The 26,879-nt window shown below is 33.1% G+C and overlaps 1 protein-coding gene across 1 annotated transcript in view; it reads right to left on the minus strand.

Annotated features, from left to right (window-relative positions):
- Positions 1–266: 266 nt before the first annotated feature.
- The window catches only part of LOC110098173 (beta-galactosidase 3), a 66,316-nt gene continuing 39,703 nt past the window's right edge, over positions 267–26,879 (minus strand). Inside the window, exons 11-15 of the mRNA XM_028697038.1 lie at positions 22,999–23,163; positions 19,967–20,175; positions 5,397–5,506; positions 1,303–1,388; positions 267–422 (exon numbers count right to left, since the gene is read on the minus strand). Of these exons, the coding sequence (XP_028552871.1) occupies positions 267–422; positions 1,303–1,388; positions 5,397–5,506; positions 19,967–20,175; positions 22,999–23,163 (726 nt within the window). The remainder of the gene's footprint in view (positions 423–1,302; positions 1,389–5,396; positions 5,507–19,966; positions 20,176–22,998; positions 23,164–26,879) is intronic.

Genomic DNA, 26,879 nt, shown 5'->3' on the forward strand with positions numbered 1-26,879 from the left:
AGGGTTTTGCATGCGGCAGAGAAAGATCGAGCGAGAGGGGGAGGACTCCTGTAATATCCAAAGACCCAACTTTGGTATGTGCTTATATTTTTGTGAAAAGTTCTGTGAAGTAACTATTTATTTAAAATAAAAGGATTCGTTATATGGTAGAATTAATATAATTAACTGAGTTTAAATTAACAGCCGAATAGATGCCTTCGGGAGGAGACTTTTGGAAGTCGGTTGAAGAGTGGGACCCACTCCTCTATCCTTATCCTGTAATAGTTTCATGGGAATGCTGCTGTTTTTGTTAAAGCAATGCAGAGAAATTCTGTAGAAAGAGGCGGAGAAGTCCTATAGCAGAAGTGGAGAAGTTCTATAGCAAGAGGCAGTGAAAGACTACAGCATATTGCGGACAAAGTGCTGAGTTTAACAGTGAATTCCTGTAGAAAAATTCATTGGATTAACTGAGAAGATCTCGGCCTGAAGCAGGATTTACTATTCCTTGGTTCGGCCCAGTGAATTTCTTCAGAAATTGGGGTGGCTGGAGACTGCGGTAGAAGAACAATTTAGTGAAAAACTGTAGCAATTAACAATGAAGAAAATTCAGAGATATCAGTAAAGGTATTTGAAGTGTTTTGGTAAATTCAATTTAGAAATTTTATCAAAGATTGAGAATGATGAATTGATGGAATTATAATTATAGTTTATTGTGAGCATAAGATCTGAAGAATATATGTGAAGTAAGAATCAAAGGAAAATCAAAGGAAGAAATCAAGGTATGTACATTAGTTTCTTTAAATTGTTTTTAAAGAAAGTTTTCAAGAAGTGTATATCAATCGTAATTGTAGGATTAATCAGATTTATGCAGAAAGAAAGTTTTGAGATAGTTTATCAAAGGAGAAGATTACATGGTGTAGAATTAGGAAAGGAAATTCATCAGGAAAGTAAGTAAAGCAAAGATTAATATTTAAATAAACTTATATGTTATTTTCATTTGTTTTGATTTAGAATGTTTTCTTCATACCTTTAAATATGACATGATGTTTATATCTTTGTTATGATATAATTCCAAGTCAATGTTTTGTAAGGTCATTAGAGAGTTTTCTAAGGTGATCTTTTTTGAAAAACTTATGTATATTAGACTTACACAAGATATGTCATGAATGACAATGAAGACTGATATATCTTTCTTGAAAAACTTATGTATATTAGCCTTACACAAGATATGTCATGAATGACAGTGAAGACTGATATGATATGAATTATGAAAGAATGTTGAATACTAAATTAATGTAAAGTTTGGCTATGAATAATGTATACCTTATCATTGTAGTTGGGACAAAAGGGTTCCCATATCAGAACTACATGATAAGTGGGGCAAAAGGGACCCCAGAGAATTATGAAGCCTGCATAGCAGTTGGGGCAAAAGGAACCTCTATATAATTCAATGGCAATAATGCTAGGTTTATCTGGGCTCCATTGAATAATGTTATAAAAAATATAGCCAAATCTTTCACATAAAATTTATATTCAACAAAGATTCAAAAGATAGCAAAGCATAATATTGATCAAGACTTATAATGTTTCAATAATAATTTTCAAAGTTGTAATTATTCATGTTATATTATTTTAATTGCTAATTAATCCTGCATTATTTGCTGAGCCTCATAGCTCACCAGAACTTTCTTCTGGCTGTTGTTACAGGAAAGGGAAAAGAGAAGATTGACGCAAGCTAATTTATGCAAGTGTTTCTTCTTTTTATGTTAGGTTACCTTTTGTTAGTAAGTTTAATTTTCAAGGTATGAAAGCAAATTAGACATGTATTACTTTGAAATTATTTGATTTTCCTTAGTGGCTATGTACTGGGTTTTGGATGAAACTTGGAAATTGGTGCATGCTTCCTTTATAGTATTATATGAAGTTTATATGATCTTTTATATGAAGTCTTAATGTAATGAAATCATAATGAGATGTTTAGTGATGGAAATGTATGTTTATTCTTGTTACACTCTACCTTACTGTTAAGGGGTACTGTGGGGTGTTACAACTCCTTACATACGAATCAACCGAGAGAGCGAGAGAGAGTGCAGTTCCGTGGTGAGAGTCAAATGAGAAGGAGAGAGCGAGCTGGGAGGATTTTCTACCATGAGTGGGAGTTACGTTAGTTATGAGGGTTTTGTCCCCATCTATTTCACCATTACTCTAAACAATAGACCCAATATATCTAAAATATGTACTCTTATTAATGACTTGATTACCCAAAGTCAAAATCCCCCCACTGGATCTATTACTACTAAAATTATACTCTATATATTTAATTTTAGATCTACTCAAACAAAAACATTTAGCCTCTTAGATTAACCTCCATAATTCAAGTTTACCTTCAACTCCTTCTCTAGTCTTATCAATAAGAAGAATATAATTAGCAAAAAAAATACACTAGGGTACAACCTCTTGCAAATGTCTAGTAAGAACATCCATGACTTAAAAAAAATGATATGAGCTTACGGTTGATCCTTGATGTAATCCAACTGAAATAGGAAAATACTTATTCAAACCACCTTGTGTTCGAACACAAGTAACAGCTCCTGCATATATATCCTTAACGACTTGAATATAATCATTATTAATCCCTTTCATTTCTAGAACTCTTTATATCACTTGTCTAACTTTATCATATCTTTTATCTAAACCAATAGATATCATATGTAAATCCTCCTTATTCTGTCTATATGTCTCCATTAAATCTCTCAACAAATGTATAGCTTCCATAGTAAATCTACCCAGCATGAATCCAAATTGATTTTTAGAAACATTAGTATCACGTCGTGTAACATATGCTTAATAAGTCTCTCCCAAAATTTTAAAGTATGACACATTAACTTAATTCCTCTATAATTTACACACACTTGAATAATGATCATGAAAATCTCCTATTACCCTTCAGAAGGCACATAAACAACGTATAACTTCTTCGGAGTGAGTAGATTTGATTCATTCGATTAGTAATTGATCCTTCACAAACCAATCTTAGAATGTAAGATTTATGACGAGGTCTTCTTGAAGCGCTGATAAGGGTCAATCATCATATCCCAAGATCCTTTATCTAGCAATAAAAAGCTATATGAAACTAACCCATAAAGAATAGTTATTGCTGGTCAACTTGATTTAAGAACGCAAAGCGCAACATGACTATATACAAAAATTTATTGAAGGGAGCAAAGTCATGGCAATTGATGGCAGACAGAATTATGGTAAGCAGATTGAACAAATCAAAGAAAAGAAAACGGAATTCCAAGTAAGAATGAGTAGAAATATAAAGTAATTCAACTCCGATACCCTGAAAATAATGGTATTACAAGAAAGAAGAGTTGGTATTATTCTGAGACTGATGAATGTCGTTGGACAGGATACACTGAAATACAAAGGAAAACAAGAAGAGAAATTATCACTTCACTATTCCATGATTTGAATCATGATAGGTACAAATATTCATACCATTGATAGCTTTTTAACTAGAAGCATGTATCCAAATATGTAAATGAATCAATAATATACATATATGCATTTAAATCTAATATTAATATAAGTTATTCTAGATTTATTTGAAATAAAGATAGATATTCTCATGATCATTTATCAAGAGCTCACTTAATCAAGAGGATCTATAATTCGATTCAATCACTCTTTAGCTTTGTTAAACAATGATAGAATGTGGCCAAGACCCATTGGCGCCACAAACTGCATATACCACTTGATCCCAACAAAGCGATTAGTTTTAATATCATTTGCTAGGGATTGTGAATTAAAGGTGGCAAGAATTTAGATAGATATATCAGAGGTCAAATCTGTATTTAATCGAAAAGCAAAAGCCAATGGAATAGGACCAACCAGGGTATTCTATACAAACATAGTTTTCTACAACCCGATGGATCTGAACAAATACTCTTGCATGCCTTAACAAATAAAGCATAACTATGCATGAAAAAGAAAACTAGCATCATGATTATGTGTATCCTTCCTCCAAAATTAATTGCTAACACAACTTATGGGATAATCAAAATCTAAAGGGGCTCTTTCACTGCCATTAGGCACATGATCTGCTAGCAACTAAACATGATGCTATCTATTGAATCAAGTACCAGTAAGAACACCAAATTATAGAGAGGAAGGGACAAGATAAAGTAAAGGAAGATCGTAAAGCTAACATTCCCTTCCATTTCCAACAGCAAAAACCAGCATTATTATCCAGCTATTCCCCTTACTGCCACCAATATCAGTGTGGAGAACCGAAGCTACCGAAGTTGACAAGGGTTTATATACTCAGGAGTACTTTGTTTGATAAAAACTTTTGGTAATTTAAATTTGAGCTTGGCAAAGCCATTGGGCTAAGGTCGTTTGTATAAAAAAATAAAATAAAATAAAAGAGAAGAAAATACTATTCATCAGAAATTAACTTTCTTGAAATGTCAATATGAGTTCCCTTCAATTTTGCCCAGAAATTTAATAACTGAATATGAAAATAAATTCTATACAAGGTTAATTTCATAAGATACGTGGAAGTTCCATAAATCAACACTTCTGCGTTCTGTTATCAGCACTCCTGGAATCTCGTCAAATTATATCCAAGAATGACATCATAAAAATACGAAATGCTTAAAAAACCACGAATGGGGCAAAAAATAAAGAGACAGAAAGTACATAAGATAAAATTTCTACAACAGAACACGAAAATCACATTACATATTAACTCTTCTTGGCCATCCTAGAGGTGCAGCCAGTAGAGCATCTCCTTATTAACTTGTTTTCTAGTTTGTCAATTTTCAGTCCTTTTGTTGGGTTTATTCATTTTAAAACGTTTTAATTTTTTATAAAAAGGAAGATAATTGTTTATCCATAAGCTGAATGAGCAAAACCCATCTAATATACACATGAAATTTCATAAAAAACAGAAAGCTCAGATTTCATACAAGACTTATTATTTACATCAATCTATATGCACAAGTAATAATTACGTGAATAGATTAATTTGCAGAAAAGAACATCAGATCTTATGAAAGAGAAAGAAAGCATCAAACATTTGAGCAATACAAGCCAAAACAAAGGAATTCAATGCCAATGATTTGGTGACAAAATCAATACCATGCAACCAATAGGTATATGCACATAGTATGAAAAATATTGATACATAGTATTCAGCAATCAGAATATAATCAGTATACTCAAGGAACATGTCGTACTCATTAGAATATGTTTAAAACTTCATACAATACTTAGTAGGAACAAATGAAGCTGACTCAAATAATTCAAAAAGTTGGCCCTAAAAAGTTGGGAAACATCTGCTGATGATGATTATATGAGAGCATCTCCATTTTACTGTAACCACGAATATACAAAAAATGTCCAGAAATTACCTATAATCTCCTCATTTACAAAAACATGAACAGCATGGCCTTTTGACTCAACCATGAGAATGGGTTGAGTCCCATTATTCAAAAACTTTTCACCTTCATCCACATGAAATCTGTAAAATCCAATAAATGTCTTCAAGACATGTCATCAACATGATGTAGTGAACAGAAATTTCATTCATTTTTGTTACTTTGGCTTGAACATCAAGGATCAAATGAACATTACGTAAGACTCTTTAGCTTACAGCATGCTTGAATAAAAAAAAAAAAACAAGCAATCTAAAGCTGAAATTTTCAAATCCATCCTTTTCCAAGACCAACATGTCAAACCCAACTTGGATAGACACGCATCTATATTTTTTTTTTTTAAATTACAACAACAAGAATGAAATGTGTACACAAGCTTTAGATTGACATGAGATACATTGAGAAAAAATTTTTTGTTATCTCTAGGGATTGAAATGTGTACATAAGGAAAACCTATAAGAATAACAAAAATTACACAAAAAATATTAGAGATAACATGAAAGCCTGTTATATTAAATCCCTAGAAAATCTCTAAAATAACTCATTTGAATCTCCTTAATTGTAACATCATAAAAGAGGGGAGTGACGAAACTTTTTTTTATCCAAGCCACATCTTGTAAATCAAATTTGAAACAAACTACATGAGATACATTGAGAAACTGATGGAAAAAAAATAGAACCAAAGCAAAAGCCAAAATGGAAGTTATAGAGCCATCTAGAGTCAAAGAAAGTGAATGAGCACAATGTTTAATGTTAAGCTAACAAAAATCATAAAACTTACGTTAAATTTATGAAATAAATTCCTAGATAGCACAAATGCACACAGCAACACATATTTAAATGGATTTCAAAAAACAATAGATTTGCATGCTCAAAATCAAGTCAAATTAGTTCAATCCAAGTAAACAAAGAATAGAATAAGTATAACCATGATCCAATCTCGAGCTACTAAACATCAATTAGATTCTACCTTAACATTTCAACTTCCTGGGAAGTTACTTACAGTATGTTCAATGGTTCTGGATTTGCAGCCCTTTTAATAGAAAGAAAGTACAATATTTATGATGTAGAACTAGAATGTATGAGAAATTATGCAATATTAAAATCACACGCCTGTTGAATTTGGGCAATAATAATTATGTTAGCTTCTTGTGACTTGAAAAAAAAGTTAGAACATTAGAACGATGATTAAAGCTTAGGTCAAACTACATGTAAAAGTTTAGAAACACGAATAATCAATTCTAATAAAGAGTAGCAAGCATGGGGGAGTTTCAATAGCAATCCCTAAATTAACAATAACAATAGCTACTAGTTGGGTCCCTCACTCAACTCTTTTAATGATTGGTAAAACGGAGAAAGCATTGCATGATCTTTGTGATGCCAAAAGTTAAGGTAAGTCTTAGAAAGGAAAAAGATTTGGAGGAAAGATTTACCTTGATCAAGATTTGGAAACGATCTGCCATTGCACGGAGGTTAGTTGTTCGTAGATAACTTCAGCGAGGGTGAAGACGATCCTCTGTACGTATTCCTCTACGGTTTGGTCAATTTCCAGATTGATGTCGAAGAACGGAGAGTTAAGAATATCAACTTGACCTTGATCACAGTAACAAATCCGTGATCAAGTTTTGGATCCGCCATGCATGGGTAGAAGAGTTTATCAAAGTATTAGAGAGGAAGTAGTGTTGCTTCTTCTCTCCTTTCTTCCTTGGGTGACGGATCAAACCAAGTACAATGATCGGGAGATGAGTGGGTGGTCGGCCAAGACTAGAACGAGGAGTTCTTTCACAAAATCTTAAATTGAATTTCAGATTTGAGTAGGAGGGAATTAGGGTTTTGAATTTTGAATTTCAAGGGGAGGGAAAAGAAAAACACTCCTTATTGAGAGAATTGATTGAAACTCCAAGAGGGAGGAATTTAATGTGGAAAAGAGAGAGGGAAGGGGGGAGGGGCCAGAGGCATGCTTAGGTTTAGTGGGGATTGGGGAAGGTGATTTAAAGCTTTCCATATCAAGACTCTTAAATAGGGAATAATTGATTTTAATCAAATCCAATTTTAAATTTAATTAGACTTGATTTAAGTAACTTTCCTTAAATAAACCATAATATTTTAAGAAATAATTTCAAATTCAAATTGATTGGGAACTAAAATAAATGACTTTCCTAATTCAAGTTATTGAATAAATGGAAAGTACTAAATAGGGATTTGAATTTTGGAGGCAAGGAAAAGGGGGATAAGGCCGGTGGCTAGGGTTAGATTAGGGTTATGCCATTGGTTTGGAGGAGGAAGGGAACCTTGAAGCCAACGGTTTGGAGAGGTGAGGAGACGCCTTATGGCCAGTGGCATGGAGGTGGAAGATGGGGTGGCTGGCCGGCCGAGAGAGGGAGGGAGATAGGGCCGACGGTTTCTGGAGAGGGAGGGGAGGAAGGGGAATGAGATGGTCGACCACAAATCCGGACGCTTCCTACAGTTGGTGGGTATTGCGATGCCCTCACCAAGGGCCTTCAATCTATCCAAGAACTCTCAAGCTCTCCCAAAACACACAAGTGCAGAATTTCTTATAATAATATTCATTACCCTCAAAAGATGAGGTGGTGGCTTTTAAATAGCCTCATACAATGAAAGGAAATAAAAAAAAAAGACCATCATGCGCTTAGGGCTTATATATGACTATTCCCTCAAGTGAGGGTATAAATGGAAAATGCAATAATAAACTCAAATACATATAATACTAAAAAATATATCAGTGTGATCATGGTTGTAGAACGTCGGCCCCGCCTCTGATAAACTATTTAAGGTCGAATGTCCTCATCAATTTAGGAAAAGGTAAATAGAAACAAAAAGCATTACAAAGGCACAAAAAACTTTATAAGAACATTGCTTAAAACATGTATTCCGTATAGTATAAGTTAACCACAATTTCAATGTTACTTGAAATGAAAAATATCCATCTTGTAAAATTCATTGCTACCGCAATTTAACAATCAATTTGGAGATAGAATGCAGTACATAATTGTTAATTTACACATTTAATGAAACTACAATGAATAGGATACTTTCTGAAACTTATGAGCCATTTAAGCCCAATTAAAGCTTATTTATATGAATTTAAAATTATTAAATCATCTAAAACATTAGCATACTATTCGCACTTATTAACAGTACAATAGAAAAGAAAATCACTACTTTGCTCTCATGTAAGTTCTGCATATATATTTTATCACGTACTTCCAAGGGAAAAGTGTGCAAGGGTGATGCAAGCAAAAGTAAGCAAAAAAAATTAGGAGACCCCTAATTTTTTTGCTAGAAAAATATGACCTTACTAGGATAAAGATATTACAAGAAATAGACAAAATACAACTTTACTATTATAAAAGGACTTACAAACGACACATACTAATGACGCATACAAACTTTGACATAAAATCCTAAACTTGCATTCCTTGAGACAAAAGATACTGATGGTGTCGATTTTACGGAGAGAAGAAGGGATAAGAGGCCGAGACGAAAGAGGAGAAGCTCGCAAGCTTTCCTAGAAGAAGAAGAAATTGACAAAGCTCTTAAGCTTTTCCAAAAAACCTCAGGTTTTCTTACTCCAAAAATTGCATTTTTCACCACCTTTAACCATCCAAAACAACTTCTATATATAGGCAAAATAAGGCAGCTAAACAGCCCCTAAAAATATTAACTAAACCTATAAGATTTAGGGAAATTAAAGGCCAACAACCACCTATCATCAGCCCCCAAACGGTACAGCAAAACAGAGAAGAAAAGACACGGAAACCAAGCAGAAAAGCCGCAAGAACCAAGCAGCCAGCCCATGGAACCAAGCAGCCAACTAAGGGAACCAAAGGGGCAAGCCACAGGAACCAAAGGGAAACCAAGGGACAAGGCACAGGTAAACAGTCAGCCATGGGAAACCAAGGGACAAGGCATGGGAAAATAGCTAGCCACAGGAAACCAAGGGACAAGGCACAGGAAAACAGCCAGCACAGGAAAATGAATAGACAAAGGGATGGAGAAGAGGCAAGGCACGGGAAACCAAAAGCCAAGAGAAAATCAAGAAGAAATATGGGGAAGAAAAAGGGTCAACTCCAAATAATAATGAGCTACCTTTTTAGTTCAATAAATGAACTAAAAACAGCTTATAATGAGCTAAATTTCAGCTCAAAGAATTAATGAGCTAGCAAGTCCAAGAGAAGTTAAAATCCAAAATTTAGAATTTGGTTTGACCCCCCCCCCTGCCTAAATCAAAGGGCATTCCCTAGAAGTGACATATTGTATGGCCTAGATAGAATAAAAAGTGTGCAACAGTCCATTGCACCAGTGCCATGGTGCAATATTAAATAAGCAAGAATTTTCACATCAATGACGGATGTGGGCAAGGAAGTTAGTCCATGAAATTAAAATTACAATAGAAACATGTAATATAGCTTCTCTTACAGGTTAATTAATATAATTAATAAATATTATGATTCATAAAAAAATAAATATTTTATGCATTCAATAAATTAAATGCATTCAAAAAAAGGTAAAGATGTTGATAGTTTAGAATTTATATTATGATATTTAAGTAGAAGTCATACTAGAAATAATGTAAGTGTGATTATAGATATGAATTTTAAAAATAATATTATAGAAAATAATATAATTGGAGATAAAATTATAGTTTTAAAGATTATTGTTGATGCAAACATTCATAATATTATAAATGCGTATGCCCCCTCAAGCAAATTTGGATATGTAGTCAAAATTAAAAATTTTAAATGAGTTAGAAGAACTAATAATACAAATGATATCTCTTAAAGAAAGTTTTTATAGTAGTTTAAATAGACATGTTGGTAGAGTAGTAGAAAATTTCAAAATCATTCATGATGGTTTGGAAAGAACAATAAGAATGATAGGATCATATTCGATTTTGATTTAGCTTATGATTTATAATAGTTGATATTTTATTTAAGAACATAGATGAGCTTCTCATAAATTATAAGTAACTTATAAGAATTGATATAGTAAAATTCATATTGATTATTTTTTTATAAAAAAAAAATAAATCATTTAGAATATGTTAGACCGGTCTAGCCAGTCAATATAAGAACGGCTTATGAAATAGAGGCGGAACCCTCCGCCTCCCGCACGATCCAACCACCATAACAGAGCATTTTAGGAATGTTTTTGACGAGAGTTAGGAGGAAAATTTGAATGTAGGGATTGTTTAGAGATTTCCTTTTAAATTGTATGCATTAAATAGTTTGTTTTCCTAGGGTTAGGGTATCTTGAATTTGGCTTAAATTTGAGATCTCTTAGATTTAGGTTTTTGGGCTCTAGCGACGTCTAGAGATTTGGGAGAGATAGATCTTCCTCTCGGATAGAGGATTAATTGTATCATGGTATTTTTCATTAACCTTTTATCAAATAATACAAATTATTTATTGTTTTCATGGTTTTATGTGGATTTTTGTAGAGAATTATTGTTGTTTTCAGGGGATTAATAGGAAATACTTGAGATCTACAAGTGTTTCCTATCAAATTGGTATCAGATAGAATCTTGGGACCGTTTGTGGGCTATTTTTTTGAATTTCAGCGGCTGTTTTTGGGCTGATGAAGGAGGGAATTGTGGTTTTTTAGTGCGAATTTCAGATTTTTTAATCTACAAAAATCCGGGGATTCATGGCGGCCAAGAAAGTGTATGCATTGGATAAACGACTTGAAGGGGAGATGAACCAAATTAAGACCACGGTGGAGGACAGAATTTCCTTCATGGAAGGGCAACTAGCTGACTTACTGGACATGATAAAGAAGATGATAGAATTTCACAACCAAACGGCAGCTTCATAGGCGAGAGGACCAGTAGGAAAGACTACGAATTTTGAAATTCATAAGGATGAAGATGAGGTGTAGCTCATAGAGGGAGAAAGGAGAAGACCCCATCTGGAGCCTTCCCAGAGGGATGATAGAGCAGGGAGGTATAGGGAAAGGCATGGGTATAGGGGGCAGGAGAAAATGGGTGCTGAATGGGAAAGCAGGGAGGGATATTATGGTCGCCGAGATGCTCATTTTAAAGGAATGAGAGGGGACTTCGAAGAAGGTTTCGGGTATGAAAGGGCAAGGGAAGATCGAGAGACTTGGTGAGGGCCAAGCATTTGGGAAAGGGAAAACTATGAAGATCGAGAGACTTGGTGAGGGCCAAGCATTTGGGGTGACATTAGTGGATACAGGGTGATATAGAGTGACGATGGGTACATGAAAGGTGGAGACGGGTCAGGAGATATGTAAGAGAGTAGTGTTAACCATACAGGGGGTTCAAGTGAGGAAGGATTTTCTCTAATTGGAGTTAGGGAACACTGATATCATCCTGGGAATGAAGTGGTTGCAGACCTTAGGGGATACCAAAGTCAACTAGGGAACATTAACAATGGAACTGATGTTGGATAGGAGAAGGGTAGTGATCAGGGGAGATACATGGCTCACCAAAGCCATGATATCACTTAAAACTAAGGTGATGAGCAAACAGGAAGTGGGAGAAGGTTATCTAATAAAACTATATAGATTGGAAGGGATCAGATTAGAGGAGGGCAGGGCAGTCCTCTTTCAGTACAACCATTGTCTCAGTAGTTCAGTGAGATTTCTCAGCTGCCTCAGGAGTTGCCTCCTCCTTCAATAGTCGTTTTGTTTATTCCACCTTGAAAACAAGGTGGCGCTTTGGGTGGGGAGTATTGTTAGATCAATGCACTAGACCGATCCAGTCGATCCATACGGAACCGGCTTACGAAACAGAGGCGGAACCCTCCACCTCCCGCGCGATCTGGCTGCCCGAACAGAGCATTTTTGGAAAGTTTTTAAAAGAGTTAGGAAGGAATTTGAATGTAAGGATTGTTTAGAGTATTCCTTTTGAGTTGTATCCATTAAATAATTTGTTTTTTTGGGGTTATGATATCTTGAATTTGGTTGAAAATTGAGCTCTCTTAGGTTTAGGTTTTTGGGCTCTAACAGCGTCTAGAGATTTGGGAGAGATAGATCCTCCTCTTGAATAGAGGATCAATTGTATCTTGGTATTTTCCATTTCCCTTTTATCAAATAATACAAATTATCTACTTTTTTCTGTGGATTTTTGTGGAGAATTATCACTGTTTTCCGAGGATTGATAGGAAATACATGAGATCTACAAGTGTTTCCTATCAGACTACAAAGATTGCAAAGTCATTCCAAGTGAAAATTTATGCACCTAGAATCACTTATTAGTTTTAAACTTTAAGATAACGAGATAAAATATGAAAAATAACATTAAGTATTATCATAAAATTAGATGGGGGCATTTAAATGTCACAACTCGGCCCGAAGACTTGAATTAACGAGGCGGGAATAAAAAGTTGGATTGTTAATAAATTTCTTTCAAATAAATAAACAATTTAACAACAAATATTCCATATACAATGGAAGAGCCACTAAAAATTTACACATTTGAACATGTAAATAAACTAAATTTTTAATTATTTTTGTTGGATTGCCTTCTTCCGCAGACGCATTCCTCTCTTTAAAACATTTATACTTTTTAGAAGATTTATCTAAAAATTTAGTTTAATAGTTTTAGTTTACATAGTAAACTTAGTGGATAATCACAATTTATAGCATAGCAGTTGTACATACATAATATAATCATATTCATTTGACTTTCTTCTACAGTTAACATATATATATCATTTTATATGATATAAATCTTTATTATTTATTAATCAAATAATGTCTTCCTTTTTCTATTTAACATTTTTCCATTTATTCATTTTCCCTTTTTTGTTTAATATAAGAGCACCATCTAAAATTTGTACCAATGAAGGTACAACCATTTTTATTTTTTTTTTTCCCATTTAACATGCACGGATATGTTGCGTATCTAACCAGTACCATAAAGAGATGAACTACTGTGATTTGCATGCATGTATAATTTCATATCATTTATGTTTGCATTTACATCTTATAAGTAAATTCATTCATTTCATTGTTCTTTACATATATTTTTTACATTTAAATTCACTTTCTTTTTCCCTTGTATGTATTTTAAACTGCTACATGAACCTTTCACATATACACAAACATTCATATTATATAATACATAATAATTTAAATTTTTATTTTTATCATTCACATATACATTTTCAATTGACATCATCATGCATGTAATAGTATTCAAATATAAATAAATAATCAATTATAGACGGTATTACATTTCGAATTGAAATGAAAATAAAATAATGTAATTTTCATAAACAATTGTAACTACTCACTATAATTATTCTTGTGCTTCAATTCATTTCAAATAGTTGATCCTTGAGATAGCCTATCTTAATGTAACCTAGAGTTAGGTACACAATTACATAAACTATTATTATCTCTAAATTTCATAATTTCGGATAAATGTTTCCTAAATGAATACTTATATCAAACTTCTTTTTGAGATTTCTTATTGGCTTCAACACTTCACCTTCATGCACTAGCTTAATCCAAACCTCCACTATGCCAAAAAAATTTAAATTGTATTAATCATTACTAAATAGATTTACTAAAGTGAATATCGTCACAAAAACATTAAATTGATTTGGTATCTTTAAAAACAACTTCAAAGTTATCGATCATCATCTATTGATAATTTGTACTGTGATTGAAAGAGAATAATTATAAATTAAATTTCATTACCTCAATAAATCAAATCTTTCCTCTTTCTTCATTGAAATGAAACTTTCACCAACTACATTTCTTCATGCATGAATTTTCTTCCTACTGAAAATCAGATATTGTTACTTTCCATCAAAATAAACTTCTATATATTTATTTTCATAAAATTTTGAATGAAGATAAAATATGAAATAAAAAATTCACTTACATTTCCTTTGGCTTCAGAAAAAAATGAATTTTCAACTCAAATATTTTTCTTATCTTTCTGTGGGCTCCAAAAATTCCATAATTGTTGTGCCCGGCCTCTCCGCACCATCGATCTATTTTTCTTTTATTTTTAATGATGACGATGGCAAAGAGTTTTAACGAGATTAGGTTCCGGTGAATTTTCGAAAGGCAGATTAGGTTTTAAAAAAGACACTCCCAGAGATTTTGCCCTCATTTGTGATGACTTTTTGATCTGAGTTCTAGTTTCCTATAGGCGCAAGCCCCTATAGTTAATTACCCCTCCCGATAATAGGAGAGAACTTTCGATTAAGGTTAGTCATTAAAGAGGTCGAATAACTTATAAACCCATCATATAATAGCAATAATTTAGAGTTTGAGTCTTGGGTTGGGATTTTTATGTTTGGAATTTAGAGTTTATTACCATAAACTTAAAATTGGTGGTGGGGGGAGCGAAGACGAGCCCGATAAAGATCCCATGGTTCAGTCGTCCCGGGCTGTCATGATCCCTGCTCTATTTAGTCAGAAGAGGTAGTCGACCCAACCTGATAGAAGACACCTTGTCGGCAGCCATGGGTTACTTCGTCCAAGAATACCTTGTAAACCTGAGTTGGTATTTGTCTAAGGGGATAGATCTGAATCCACCTTAGCTGATAGAGGGCTTTGTGCCTATCAAATATACCCTATGATTCATAACTCAAGGGTTTGAAGCATTTAGGGAACATACGGACTTTGGATGTGATAGTAATATAATGGTGTCATTTTGCGAAAAAAACACCCAATCAGAAGGCACGTGCCACGTCCCTGCTGGCAAGAGACTATTTGAGGATGAATCGTAGTGAAACACCCGATATGCATTCGCTCTTTGTGAGCTAAGATTAATTTCAAATTTATCATCCTTGACAAACGGATACGGGAGGTGAATGAGTTTTAGTTTTAAGTTTAGGGTTGATAGATTTTATTTTAGCAATTTATACTTTTCTTAGATTTGAGATTTGACCCCTTCGGCTGAGATTTTTGGTCAACACGGCCATCATCGGGGTGACATATAGGCATTTGCATTTGTGTATTGAACCTTGTCGATTCTGTCAACTTGCAGACAGAAGATCGGGTTCATACTTAACTTTACTTGTTGATCCGCGCAGTATCCCTAGATATTGCGTGTGTTTTTATAACACGCTCGTTGGGGTCTATGTGGGTATTTAGGGGCATTTTATTATTCAAATCAGGTCGACTCCAGTCCTTTCGAAGAGGAGGATGATACTTGAATATTTGGCTCGCGCAGAATTCTCGAATCGTTGGATTTGGGATTCAGATATGACGATCGGAGCACATGCGGGTTAAAGTATTTGACCCTACATAGCATTCTCAGACATTGGTGTTTGTACTTGTAATAGGTTTGTCGGAGCACATGCAGGGATTTAGTTAGTTCAAGTGATCATATTTGATATATAAGGGGTATTTTAAAATATTTAAATATGATCAATTTGTGAGAGTGATTTTATTTAGGAAATGCCTGAGACTTCATTTAAGGGGGCCTACAAATGCCTTCTGTCAGCTTGCACACATGTTGCGGATCCAGTGGCGTGTCTCTAAATCAGGTTTGAGTTGTAATATGTAGAAGATGTGTTATTTAATTTACTCAAGCTTGTCATATGATTTACTATAGCTTGTAAGGAATGTTTATCCAATAAACAATAGAAGATCATGTTCTTGCTTGTAAATGAACTTCATTGGTTGCTATGAATCTTCTGTTATCTCCTATAGATAAGTTATGTATACTATAGATTCATTGCTTCTTCTCCTTACGTATTAGTGATATATCTCCTAAAGGAATGATGAGTAGTTATCATACAAAAATGCTGAAAAGAAGCCACATAAGGCTCTTATCAAGATGTTAATAGATAGGAGTGGTATAGTATATTTGAGTCAAAAGAGACATCTTATAGCATTAAAATAACTCTTTGAATATACCTCCTAAAAACTATTGATTGAAGAATTTCATATAGATCTGATAGACAATAGAATGACTCTTGTGCATCAAAACTCATCATTGCAAACAAACTTGCTACTATAAAAGTTGATCCCATAGAAAGAGAATGCTGCCAAGATTCTTAGTTTGAATGAAGTTTTCTCAAAATTCTTAAAGAACCAACTTTAATCACACATTGCTAAGATAATAGGAGATGCATGATAAATGTTTTCAAGCAAAAGACACTAAAGGCATGATTCTAGTTTGGCTAGAGGATGCATCAAGCCTATATGCTTTGATCTTATATAATCCCAACATTGTATATTGCCAAATTCCTTTTTAATAGTATATTGAAGTCAAAATTAATTATTAATTTTCTTTAATTCTTGAAACAAGATTGCATCACTTGCATTAATACAATCTATATTGTTATATTTCGATTAATTTAATGTTATTATTTTGATTGAATAATTTGAGTCATTTTGACTTATCATTCATTGTCTATATGTCATTTTAAGGTTTGTTCCCCATTTATCATGAATCCCTTGTTCATATGTTAACATTCACTTGAATGGTTGTGATTACTTAACATCTTCACTTAAACTTACTAATTCATGATTTGTATTTTCATTAATTATTTAGTCCAATATAATGGCAATCATAAGTCGTGTTTCCTGTGGTCCAATTTGGTTCAAGTTGAATGTTCTCCAAAATCCACCTAAGTCCTTTTTTTTAAGAAAATTTTGACAGCCTCTCGACGTCCCCTCCCCGGTGTCGGGAGGTAAGGAGTGGCTCGACTCGACTGGAACAAATCAACGGCGAGGAGATTGGATCTTCAAGTCTTCAATCTCTTGATCAGATAAGCTCGACGACTGAGGGCTTTGGGGGACCGGATCAACCTCGGGACTTCCTTCAATCTTCTCCAATTTATTGTGATATTATAATTGACTTAATTTTGATTTTAAAAATACTTTTAATTCCCTCAAAAATCCGACCAACTATGCCTGCTCGCGCCTTCATCTCACTCGGCTTGCCACTCGATCACACCAGCTTCGTCTAGTTAGCTATTAGGTAGGGACAATTCAATTGAATCGATTGAACCGATTCTTATATCAAAGAATGCTAATAAAAAAAATTTAGAGTAAGATTCAAGATCTCAAGATTTGGGTTAATTATGAGGAAGTTAATGTTATAATAAAGGATGAAGATTAAAAAATGTTTTTCATAAAAGAGGATATTCAACATAAGTAGATGAGATCTTTCAATAAATTTTTCGATGAAGATTATGAGAATATAATTAACTTTAGTGACCTTCACACCCTAAATTAATATTGAGATTTTTATTTTTATTTTCATTTCAGAAAACCGAAGTTGGAGAAGCTTTAAATAAAAAGAATTGTAAAAAAGCAATAGCACCTGATGATATCTAGTAGAGGTGTGGAAATGCACAGGTGATCAAAGAATTTTTTTGGCTTACTAAAATTTTTAATATTACTTTGACGACTAAAAAGATGTATGATGAATGGATGAGTGTGTTGGTACCTATTTTTTTAGAATAAAAGTGATGCATAAGAGTGCGAATTATAAAGGAATTAGGTTAATGTGACATATATTAAAATTATGGGAGAGAGTAATTGAGCATACGTTATGACATGACACTAATATTTCTCTAAATCACTTTGGATTCATACCAAGTAGGTCAACTTTGGAAGCTATACATTTACTGAGAGGTTTGATGGGCATGTATAGAGAGAGCAAGAAGCATCTACGTATGATATTTATTGACTTAGAGAAGGTATATATAATAAAGTTCAAAGAGGTGTTATTAAGAGTTCTAGAAATGAAACGAGTTTAATAATGATTATATTCAAGTGATTAAGGATATATATACATGAGTTGTTATTGGTGTCCAAGCACAAGATGATTTGACTAATTTTTTTTTTCCAGTTGGATTACATCAAAGATCAGCTTTAAGCGCATATCTTTTTGCTTTAGTCTTAAATGTTCTTACTAGACATTTGCAAGAGAACATACGCTAATGTAAGCTTATTGTTGATGATATTCTTCTTGTTATTAAAACTATAGAGAAAGTTGAAGGAAAACATGAATTATTGAGGTCAACATTAGAGTCTAAAAACTTTCGTTTGAGTAGATCTAAAACCGAATACAATGAGTATAATTTTAATAGTAATATATTTAGTAGGGGGATAGTTAATTTGGGTGATTAAGTTATTGAAAGAGTACACATTATAGACATCTCGGATCGATTGTTCAAAACGATGGTGAAATAATTAGGGATATTATCAATAAAATTCAAGTTGGATGGTTGAAGTGAAGGACTGCATTGTGTGGTAGAAAAGTACCACTCAAACTTAAGGGAAATTTCTATTAGATGATGGTGAGACCTGCAAAGCTTATGGCCCAAAATGTTGGTCATTAAAAGAGAAGTCAAAAAATTAAGTTAAGTGTTGAAGAGATGAGGATGCTCAGGTGGGATGAGTGCTTTACACTTATAGATAAAATGCAAAACAAGCATGTACGTGAAAAGATTGGAATAGCCCCATTGGCAGATAAGATTAGAGAGACTTGTCTTAGATGGTTTGTTCACATAAAATGTGGGTCTTCGGATGACCCGGTTAGAAGAGTAAATGTATTAGATATAGTATATGTTAAAAAAGGTAGAGGTACACCTAACAAAACTTGGATAGAAAGCATTAAAATGACCTTTTTTAATTAGATTTAAATGAGAATTTGATTTTTAATATAACACAATAAAGAAAAATGATTCATGTAATTGATCATACATAGTGATATAAAGACTTATTGTTATTTCCGCTTCCAAGGAAAGAGACATGAGGGTTTAATCATTACAACAGGTTCCCATTATTGTGTGCAATATGTGCTTCATTAGGTCATCTTCCTTATTGTTATTTCCGCTTCCAAGGAAAGAGACATGAGGGTTTAATCATTACAACAGGTTCCCATTATTGTGTGCAATATGTGCTTCACTAGGTCATCTTCTAAGTAAAATGATATCCATCAATCAAGACGTCAAAAACAGAGGGAACCCAACGATTGCTAACCAGCAAAGGAAAATAGGAAGCTTGAGCATTGGAAATCCAAAAACAATGCTCTATACATCAAAATATCCAGTCAATTGAGCACCCTGATAACAATGCAAAGCCATCTCCGCTTCATCAATGGGCCACAAGAAACTCAATATGATAATCTATATCTATACACTTAAAGGTCTGTTATTTCTGCCTAGAAATAAGATGCTAAATTTTAAATAAATGCATTACCACCCTCTATCACAGTTAACCCTTCACAGTAAACATGTTTAAATAGTATTTTGTCTATGGGTGACTAACAGAACATTAAGCGTTTGTTACACATTAAGATACATACCCTTTTTCTTGATCAATTATACCAATGACTAGATTTCACAAGTAAACAAAAATTTAGGCGATGGTCAATCACGTAAGAAGAATAACCGAATATAGCGAAGGTTTTCGGGGTGATCGCCGCGCGCATGAACATATGGAGTTTACTAAACATAGCATAATATAGTTACAAACCTCATGCAAAATCAAGATTTTCATGTCACAATTAATAAATGTAGGAGGGAGAAAAAAGATGCTTATCTGCTGTTCCACATAACCATGGTAGGGTTGGAACAAACCTTGTTGAATACCAGAGATAATCGGTGGCATCCTTTGTTGTATTAAGATGATCAGCAAATCCATGCCTCACAAAGTCAGTTTTCTCTACGGACCCAGTCTTTTCCTTGTAAATATGCCATTGTAGACCATTAGAACCCTTCTCCTGAATAGTCTTTGAAGCTACTAGACTTTCAGGCACCATAGCTACCATGGAAATTTGAGAACGAACCTGTAGACAGTCATGAAAAACAGATATCATATGCTATATAAATGTAAAATGCCTTTTCCAAAGCATATATGTTTAAAGCAATATATAAATAGTTTTAGGCTTTCTACGTATATAGGGTTAGGATTTTTGGGTTTCTCCATTGAAAGAGGTTGCGAAGCATGGTTAGCTGCCTTCTGAAGCAATTTCAATTTCGAAACTATGTTCTGAAGGCAGCTTTTTTGGAGTAAATTTCTCAAAAGACAAATCAGCCTTTTTATCAAATAAGGTTCACCTGCTTTACAAAAGCTTTCTGCTAATTTAAAAAATAAAAAATAAAAAGTCCAAGTGAACCTTTAATCGCATTAAACCATCTTGTGTTTTCACTTGTTTTAGACACGGAGAAAAGGCATGCACATAAATCTAGAAAGCATGTTGAAATTATGTAAAGATTGAATGGTATGCTGAGCAAACAAAAGATAGTGTAGACTTTACTAGGTTGCATGCCATTCATTTTAAAACTATCCAATATCATAAACCTTTTCCTCTCTTTCATTTCTTCTTTGTTTCGACAAAATCTGCGAATGGTCACCAAGCTGTAAATCATTGTCCATATTAAAAACTATATGACGCTGTTAAGGCACATGAAGTATTGGTCAAATAGTTATAAAAATATTAGTGTAGAAATATCAATTGGATGGCTCTCACCCAGAAGCTTAACCTTTAAGGTTGAAAATGTATTTTTGATCATTATAGTGTCTAGCCAAACTTCAATCCCCTTTTGGTTCACACTTCTTAGAAACTGTTATCATATCTGACAATTTGGTGAGATCTTTGTCATTCCAACAATTTGTGGTTCTCATGAGGTCTAGGCCTTTTTCCACCTGGTTGAGCAAGATTCAAAAAAAAAGTGACTCCTATGAATCTGCATTATTAAGTGGGTGCTTGGTCTAGAATATTTGTTAATGTTTCTATTTAAAGAGGAGTGATTGCCAATTTTGATGAGGGGTAGATTGATAAGGTACATAAGATTAGTGGCTAGTCCCATAAGCATATAGTTGAAATATATTTTTGTGTAGAAATACTAAGAAATTGACCCTCAATATAGGGTTAAGTTTTTTTTAGCTGAAAATAGATTTGACTATTGGCGTATCTAACCCAACTTTGATCCCTATATGGTTCACACTCTGTAACAAACTCTTAAGAAAAATGGGAAACCAGCATTGTGATACTACATAGTACAACAATAACATCAAGCATTTATCTCACTATGTGGGGTCAACTACATGAATCATTTTTCTTTATTGTGTCCTATTAAGAATCAAATTCTTATTTAAATATAATAGAAATAAGTCATTTCTAATATACTTTTTAACCAAATCCTTTTAGATCTACCTCTACCTTTCTTAACATAGGTCAAATCTAATACATCTACTCTCCTAACCAGGTAAATAGAAAGTCGATGTTTTATGTAACCAAACAATCTTAGGTAACTCTCTCTAATCTTATATGCCACTAAAGCTACTCCAACCTTTTGATGTATATACACATTTCGCATTCTGTCTCTATGTGTAAAAACACCTACCCACCGGAGCATCCTCATCCCTACAACATTAAACTTTTTTTTTTTGTTTCTCTTTTAATGGCCAACATTATATGCCATAAAAAATTTTCATTTAATTTTAAGGGATACTTTTCTATCACACAACAGTCCTGATGCATCCCTTAACTTCAACCCTCCAACTTAAATTCTACTAATAATATCCCCACTATTTCACCATCACTTTGCACAATAGACTCGAGATATCCAAAACTTGTGCTCCTTTTAATGACTTGATTGCCCAAAGTCACAATGCTCCTACTAGATCTATTACTACAAAAATTACACTCCATGTATTCGGTTTTAGATCTAGTCAAACAAAAGCCTTTAGACTCTAACGTTGACCTCCATAATTTAAATTTTCCTTCAACTCCCACTGCGGTCTTATCAATAAGAAAGAATATCATCAACAAAAAGCATACACCAAGGTTCATCTTCTTACAAATATCTAGTAAGAACATCCATGACTAAAGAAAAAAGTCATGGGCTTAAATCTGATCCATAATGTAAATCAAATGAAATAGGAAAATACTTGATCAAACCACCTTGTGTTTGAACAAAAGTAACAACTCCTCTATACATAACCTTAATCACTTGAATATAAGCATTATTAACTTCTTTTCTTTTCTAAAACGCTCCAAAACATTTCTCTTACCACTTTATTATATGTTTTCTCTAAATCAATAAATATCATATTTAGATCCTTCTTACTCTCTCTATACTTCTTCATCAAACCTCTCAACAAATGTATAGCTTCTATAGTAGACCTACCTAGCATGAATCCAAATTAATTTTGAACAACATTAGAATAACATCATAACCTATGCTCAATCACTCTCATCCATAATTTTAATGTATGGTACAAACTGTGAAAGTACATAGTATGCATAGAAATGTATTTCACAGTAATTATACTTTTTTTAAAAACAATTGCCCTTATTAACATGTATATCTATATGATAAGTCAGAAAAAATACTCATAATCATGAATGATAAATGATTTAGAACACTTCCACCATTCTATTGCAAATCAAATGTAAATAAGTATTTATACAAATCATAAATAGCATTAAACGTTTCATTCACATAGAATATTTTTCATTTCACTAGTATCACTCCATCAAAGTGTTGAACACAAGTAATACACAACCTTCAATGCTAGAACTTGGAACATCATCTTATTTTAAGCTCTAGTACCAGAGCAGAGCAAGAATATAAGGAGGGGAAAAAAGATATACGAAAAACACCTTTGCAGTATTAAAGGCAATGGTTTTGCAGTCAGGAAGTACACTAACTGACCAAGCTGGAAGGTGATAGGATCTGTTCTGGAATACTATCCACTTCTCATCTGTGTCATCCATATTAGCTAGGAATGCAGCGCAACTTCCAGAAGAATCAGCATAAACACTGGCCTGTGAATGTAGAAAAGAATTCAATGAATTTATATCAATGCTGTATACGAAAATTTTGAAACTAAAACAAATATCTTGATTGATATACAATCATGTTACAAATTATAAACGTAGAACATTTTCCTGTTAAAAAAATTAGCAAAGAATTTAGGATAAGAAGTTTTTGCTCACATCCATATCTGCTCTACTATATAACTCGATCAACAACAATGAAATCAACGGACTATGGACATGACATTACGCAACTAGCTAAAATGCATTACATCAATTCCAAATTATCCAATTGTCACTCATTTTTAAAAATATACTGCACTGATGTATGTAGCGTTCAAGTTACCAAATAAAAGTCCTCCCAATCGATTCAATCAAACTCAATAAAGTGATGAACAATAGGTGCAATATCGTGTAAGTCTGATTCAAAATGCATCGACTAAAGAAAAAAATCATATCGTTGTCGCTCATTTCATAGAACAGATAGCACCGATGAATTCAAAGCATCAAATTACCAAAAAGCGCCTCATGCAATCTATTCAATCAATCCAAACCAAAACGTCGAACAACAAACGCATTGTCAAGCAAATTAAATTCAACATAACTCAACCGCAAACAAAATCACGTAAACATCACTCATTTACAAAACGGACAAAGCCGACACATAGAACTTTGAAGTTGCCTAAAATGGGTACCCATATTGCCTGAGTTGCCACACAAGAAAAAATTAAAAAATTTTACCCACCCATGAGAACATTTTTGAAGCGACGAAAAACTTACGAAAAAATAGTCAATACACTAATTAATCAGTATTGGTATAATTATCATCAATTAAAAATTTAAAAGAAAATAAAAGTCAAATCATATCAAAACTCTCTTAAATCTCATAATCTTAATTGTCCACACCATACTTGTCAACGGATAATTGCGTAGCACGATGCAAAGTTTTATGTGGAGCCATGGCGCATGGCGCGGCGCGCGCCATTTTGAATACGGAGCAAAATAAAAAATGCGCAATTGACATCTATGACCCACACTCATATCTCGTCACTACGTGGAACTTCTAATCCATTCCTTCCCCACTAATAAAAAAATTCTAACGAAAAAATCTTGTCAAACTAAAAATTTCAAAACGGTGCAATTAAAATTGTTCATAAAATTATATCCTATTTTTCATACATCGTAAAAATCATCCTAATTATTTTTATAAAACTCTAAATTTCATTATGAGCATTTTAATATATAGATATATAAATAATATCATTATATTAATTTATTTAAGTTATCTATAAAATTATTTCCCTAAAGTTTGCTTCAAAAATTAAGGCCATGGTATCAATATGAAATGAAATCAGCAACCTTTACTTCAGAGTAGAAGAATAACCATCATAGAGGTTCGAGGATGACATGACACATTCACGTTGCTTGGGAAACAACCCGGCCTACACACAGAAAGTCCCCAAAGAGGGGCAAAAATCAATCAAACGAGTCTTTTCATGAAAGCATATTTGAATAACTTAATGTTATTGTTCATCGTTTAATATCACTATTCACAACACTATTTTACTATAGCTCATTCAATTCTTCCACATTCCTACTCATGCATGGCTGTCAGAATAATGAATCGCTAAAATTAAGGATTTAAAAGGAAGGGAAGAATAAACAGAAGAATAAAGGAAAAGAAGAAGAAAAGGAGAAAAGTAAAGGAAAGAAGAAGGGAAGGAAGGGAAAAAGAGAGCAAGAACTTTGTGTGGTAAGGAAAATCGGATTTTTTTTTTTCCAGCAATCTTTCCAACGCTTTAAGTATGGATTCGAGTTATGAGTTTAAAAGAATTGGATAAGACCAAATCCATTCAGAATAAAAAAAGTTATTTTAATGATATTTTGTGTTTGATTCAATTATTGAGTTAGGAGTTATTACAAATTATGGAAATCATTTTTTTTTAAATTGTGTATCAAAAAATGATGTTTGGGGCAAATAAAAAGAAAGAAATTCTCCTTGAGAAGAATCCATATTTTCCAGTGATATACTAAATCTTTAATATAAAGAGCAAATTGAGCATATAGATCTAATGTTCGTAAATTTCTAAAAAAATATTGACCAACTATACATATGTTTATATAAATTCTTCAAATTGAGTATGCAATGACAAATAATCATATCAAGAAATCTACAATCTCACTTATAATTAGTTATTCAACATATATTCATAGACAAAAAAACAAAAATGGTCCCTTGGCTCTTTATGAAGAATCAAAATGGTTCCTAGTTATCACATCCTGACCCGAGGACTAGAACTAAGAAGGCGGGAACGAATAGTCGGACGATTAAAACATTTCTTTCAAAATTCAAAAACAGTTTATCATCTACATTCCATTTTAAAAATGAAGAGTCGCTAATACAATTTTCATATTTGAACATTTACATAAACCATATTTTATCTATTTTCGTTAAATCGTCATCTTCTAAAGACGCACTCCTCTCTTTCTGCCATTTCAACTTATCCGGAGACTTAACTGAAAAAAATTATACTTACAGTGTAGTAATTGTACATACATAAATATTTATATTCATTTGATTTTCTTTGACAATTAACATCATTTTATTTTTAAACAACATTTTTCTCTTTCAAATAACACTTACTCATTTTGTACATTTTCTAATTATTCCTTTTTGACCTTCATTTTGTACATTTTTCAGTTATTCATTTTCCATCTTTCATTTTGTACAGGAGCACCATCTAAGTATTTGTACCAATATACCTACAATCATTTTTAGTTTCATTTTCTTTTTTCTTTTTTCTTTTTCTTTTTCTTTTTCTTTTTCATTTTCATTTCCATTTAGCGTGCACGAGTATGTTGTTGATAGGAAACTCTTAAAGATTTCAAGTAAATCCTATCAATTTCAGAAAAAACCGCAATAAAACACCTCAAAACTCCAATGAAAATTAGAAAAAACAATAATTTTTATTGCAATAATCAAAGAAACAGAAGGAAATAGCAAGATACAATTGATCCTCTATTCGAGAGGAGGATCAATCTCTCACAAATCTCTAGACGCCGCTAGAGCCCAAAACCTAAACCTAAGAGACCTCAATTTTTAGCCAAATTCAAGATGCCCTAACCTTAGGAAAACAAACTATTTAATACAAACAATCCAAAAGGAAATCTCTAAACAGCCCCTACATTAAAATTTCCCACCCAAAACCCTCAAAAATCCTTCCTAAAATGTTCGGGTGTCTCTTCAAATCCGAACGAAAAACCGAAATAGCAAGATACAATTGATCCTCTATTCGAGAGGATGATCTCTCTTTAAATTTGCCACCAAGTGGAACTACTAGTAAACGGCTATGATCAGAGCCCTCTACCTAGATAGTTTTATTATAAAATGACATCAATAAATTACAGTCACAACTAGAGCCCATAAGTTTCCTAATTGCTTGATAATCCTTGAACAGTAGGTCATGCAATGCACTTAATAAAGTACAAAGAACTCAAGTAGGTAAAATCAACTTAGATTTATCCCCTTAAACAATCATCCACCCCAAATCTATAAAGCCCTATTAAACAATGCAACCCATGATTCGCTAAGCAGTGACCATCAAATGATTAGCCTTAATAGAAAGTTATCTACCATAGGGTATTTAAGCATAGAAACTTGCGCATATGAAAAACTTAGACCTAGATTTTAAAGTCCTCACAAAATGAGGTTGGAATATCTACCT

This window comes from Dendrobium catenatum, unplaced genomic scaffold (assembly GCF_001605985.2).
Source record: "Dendrobium catenatum unplaced genomic scaffold, ASM160598v2 fragScaff_scaffold_853, whole genome shotgun sequence".
In the NCBI taxonomy this organism is placed as follows: domain Eukaryota; kingdom Viridiplantae; phylum Streptophyta; class Magnoliopsida; order Asparagales; family Orchidaceae; genus Dendrobium; species Dendrobium catenatum.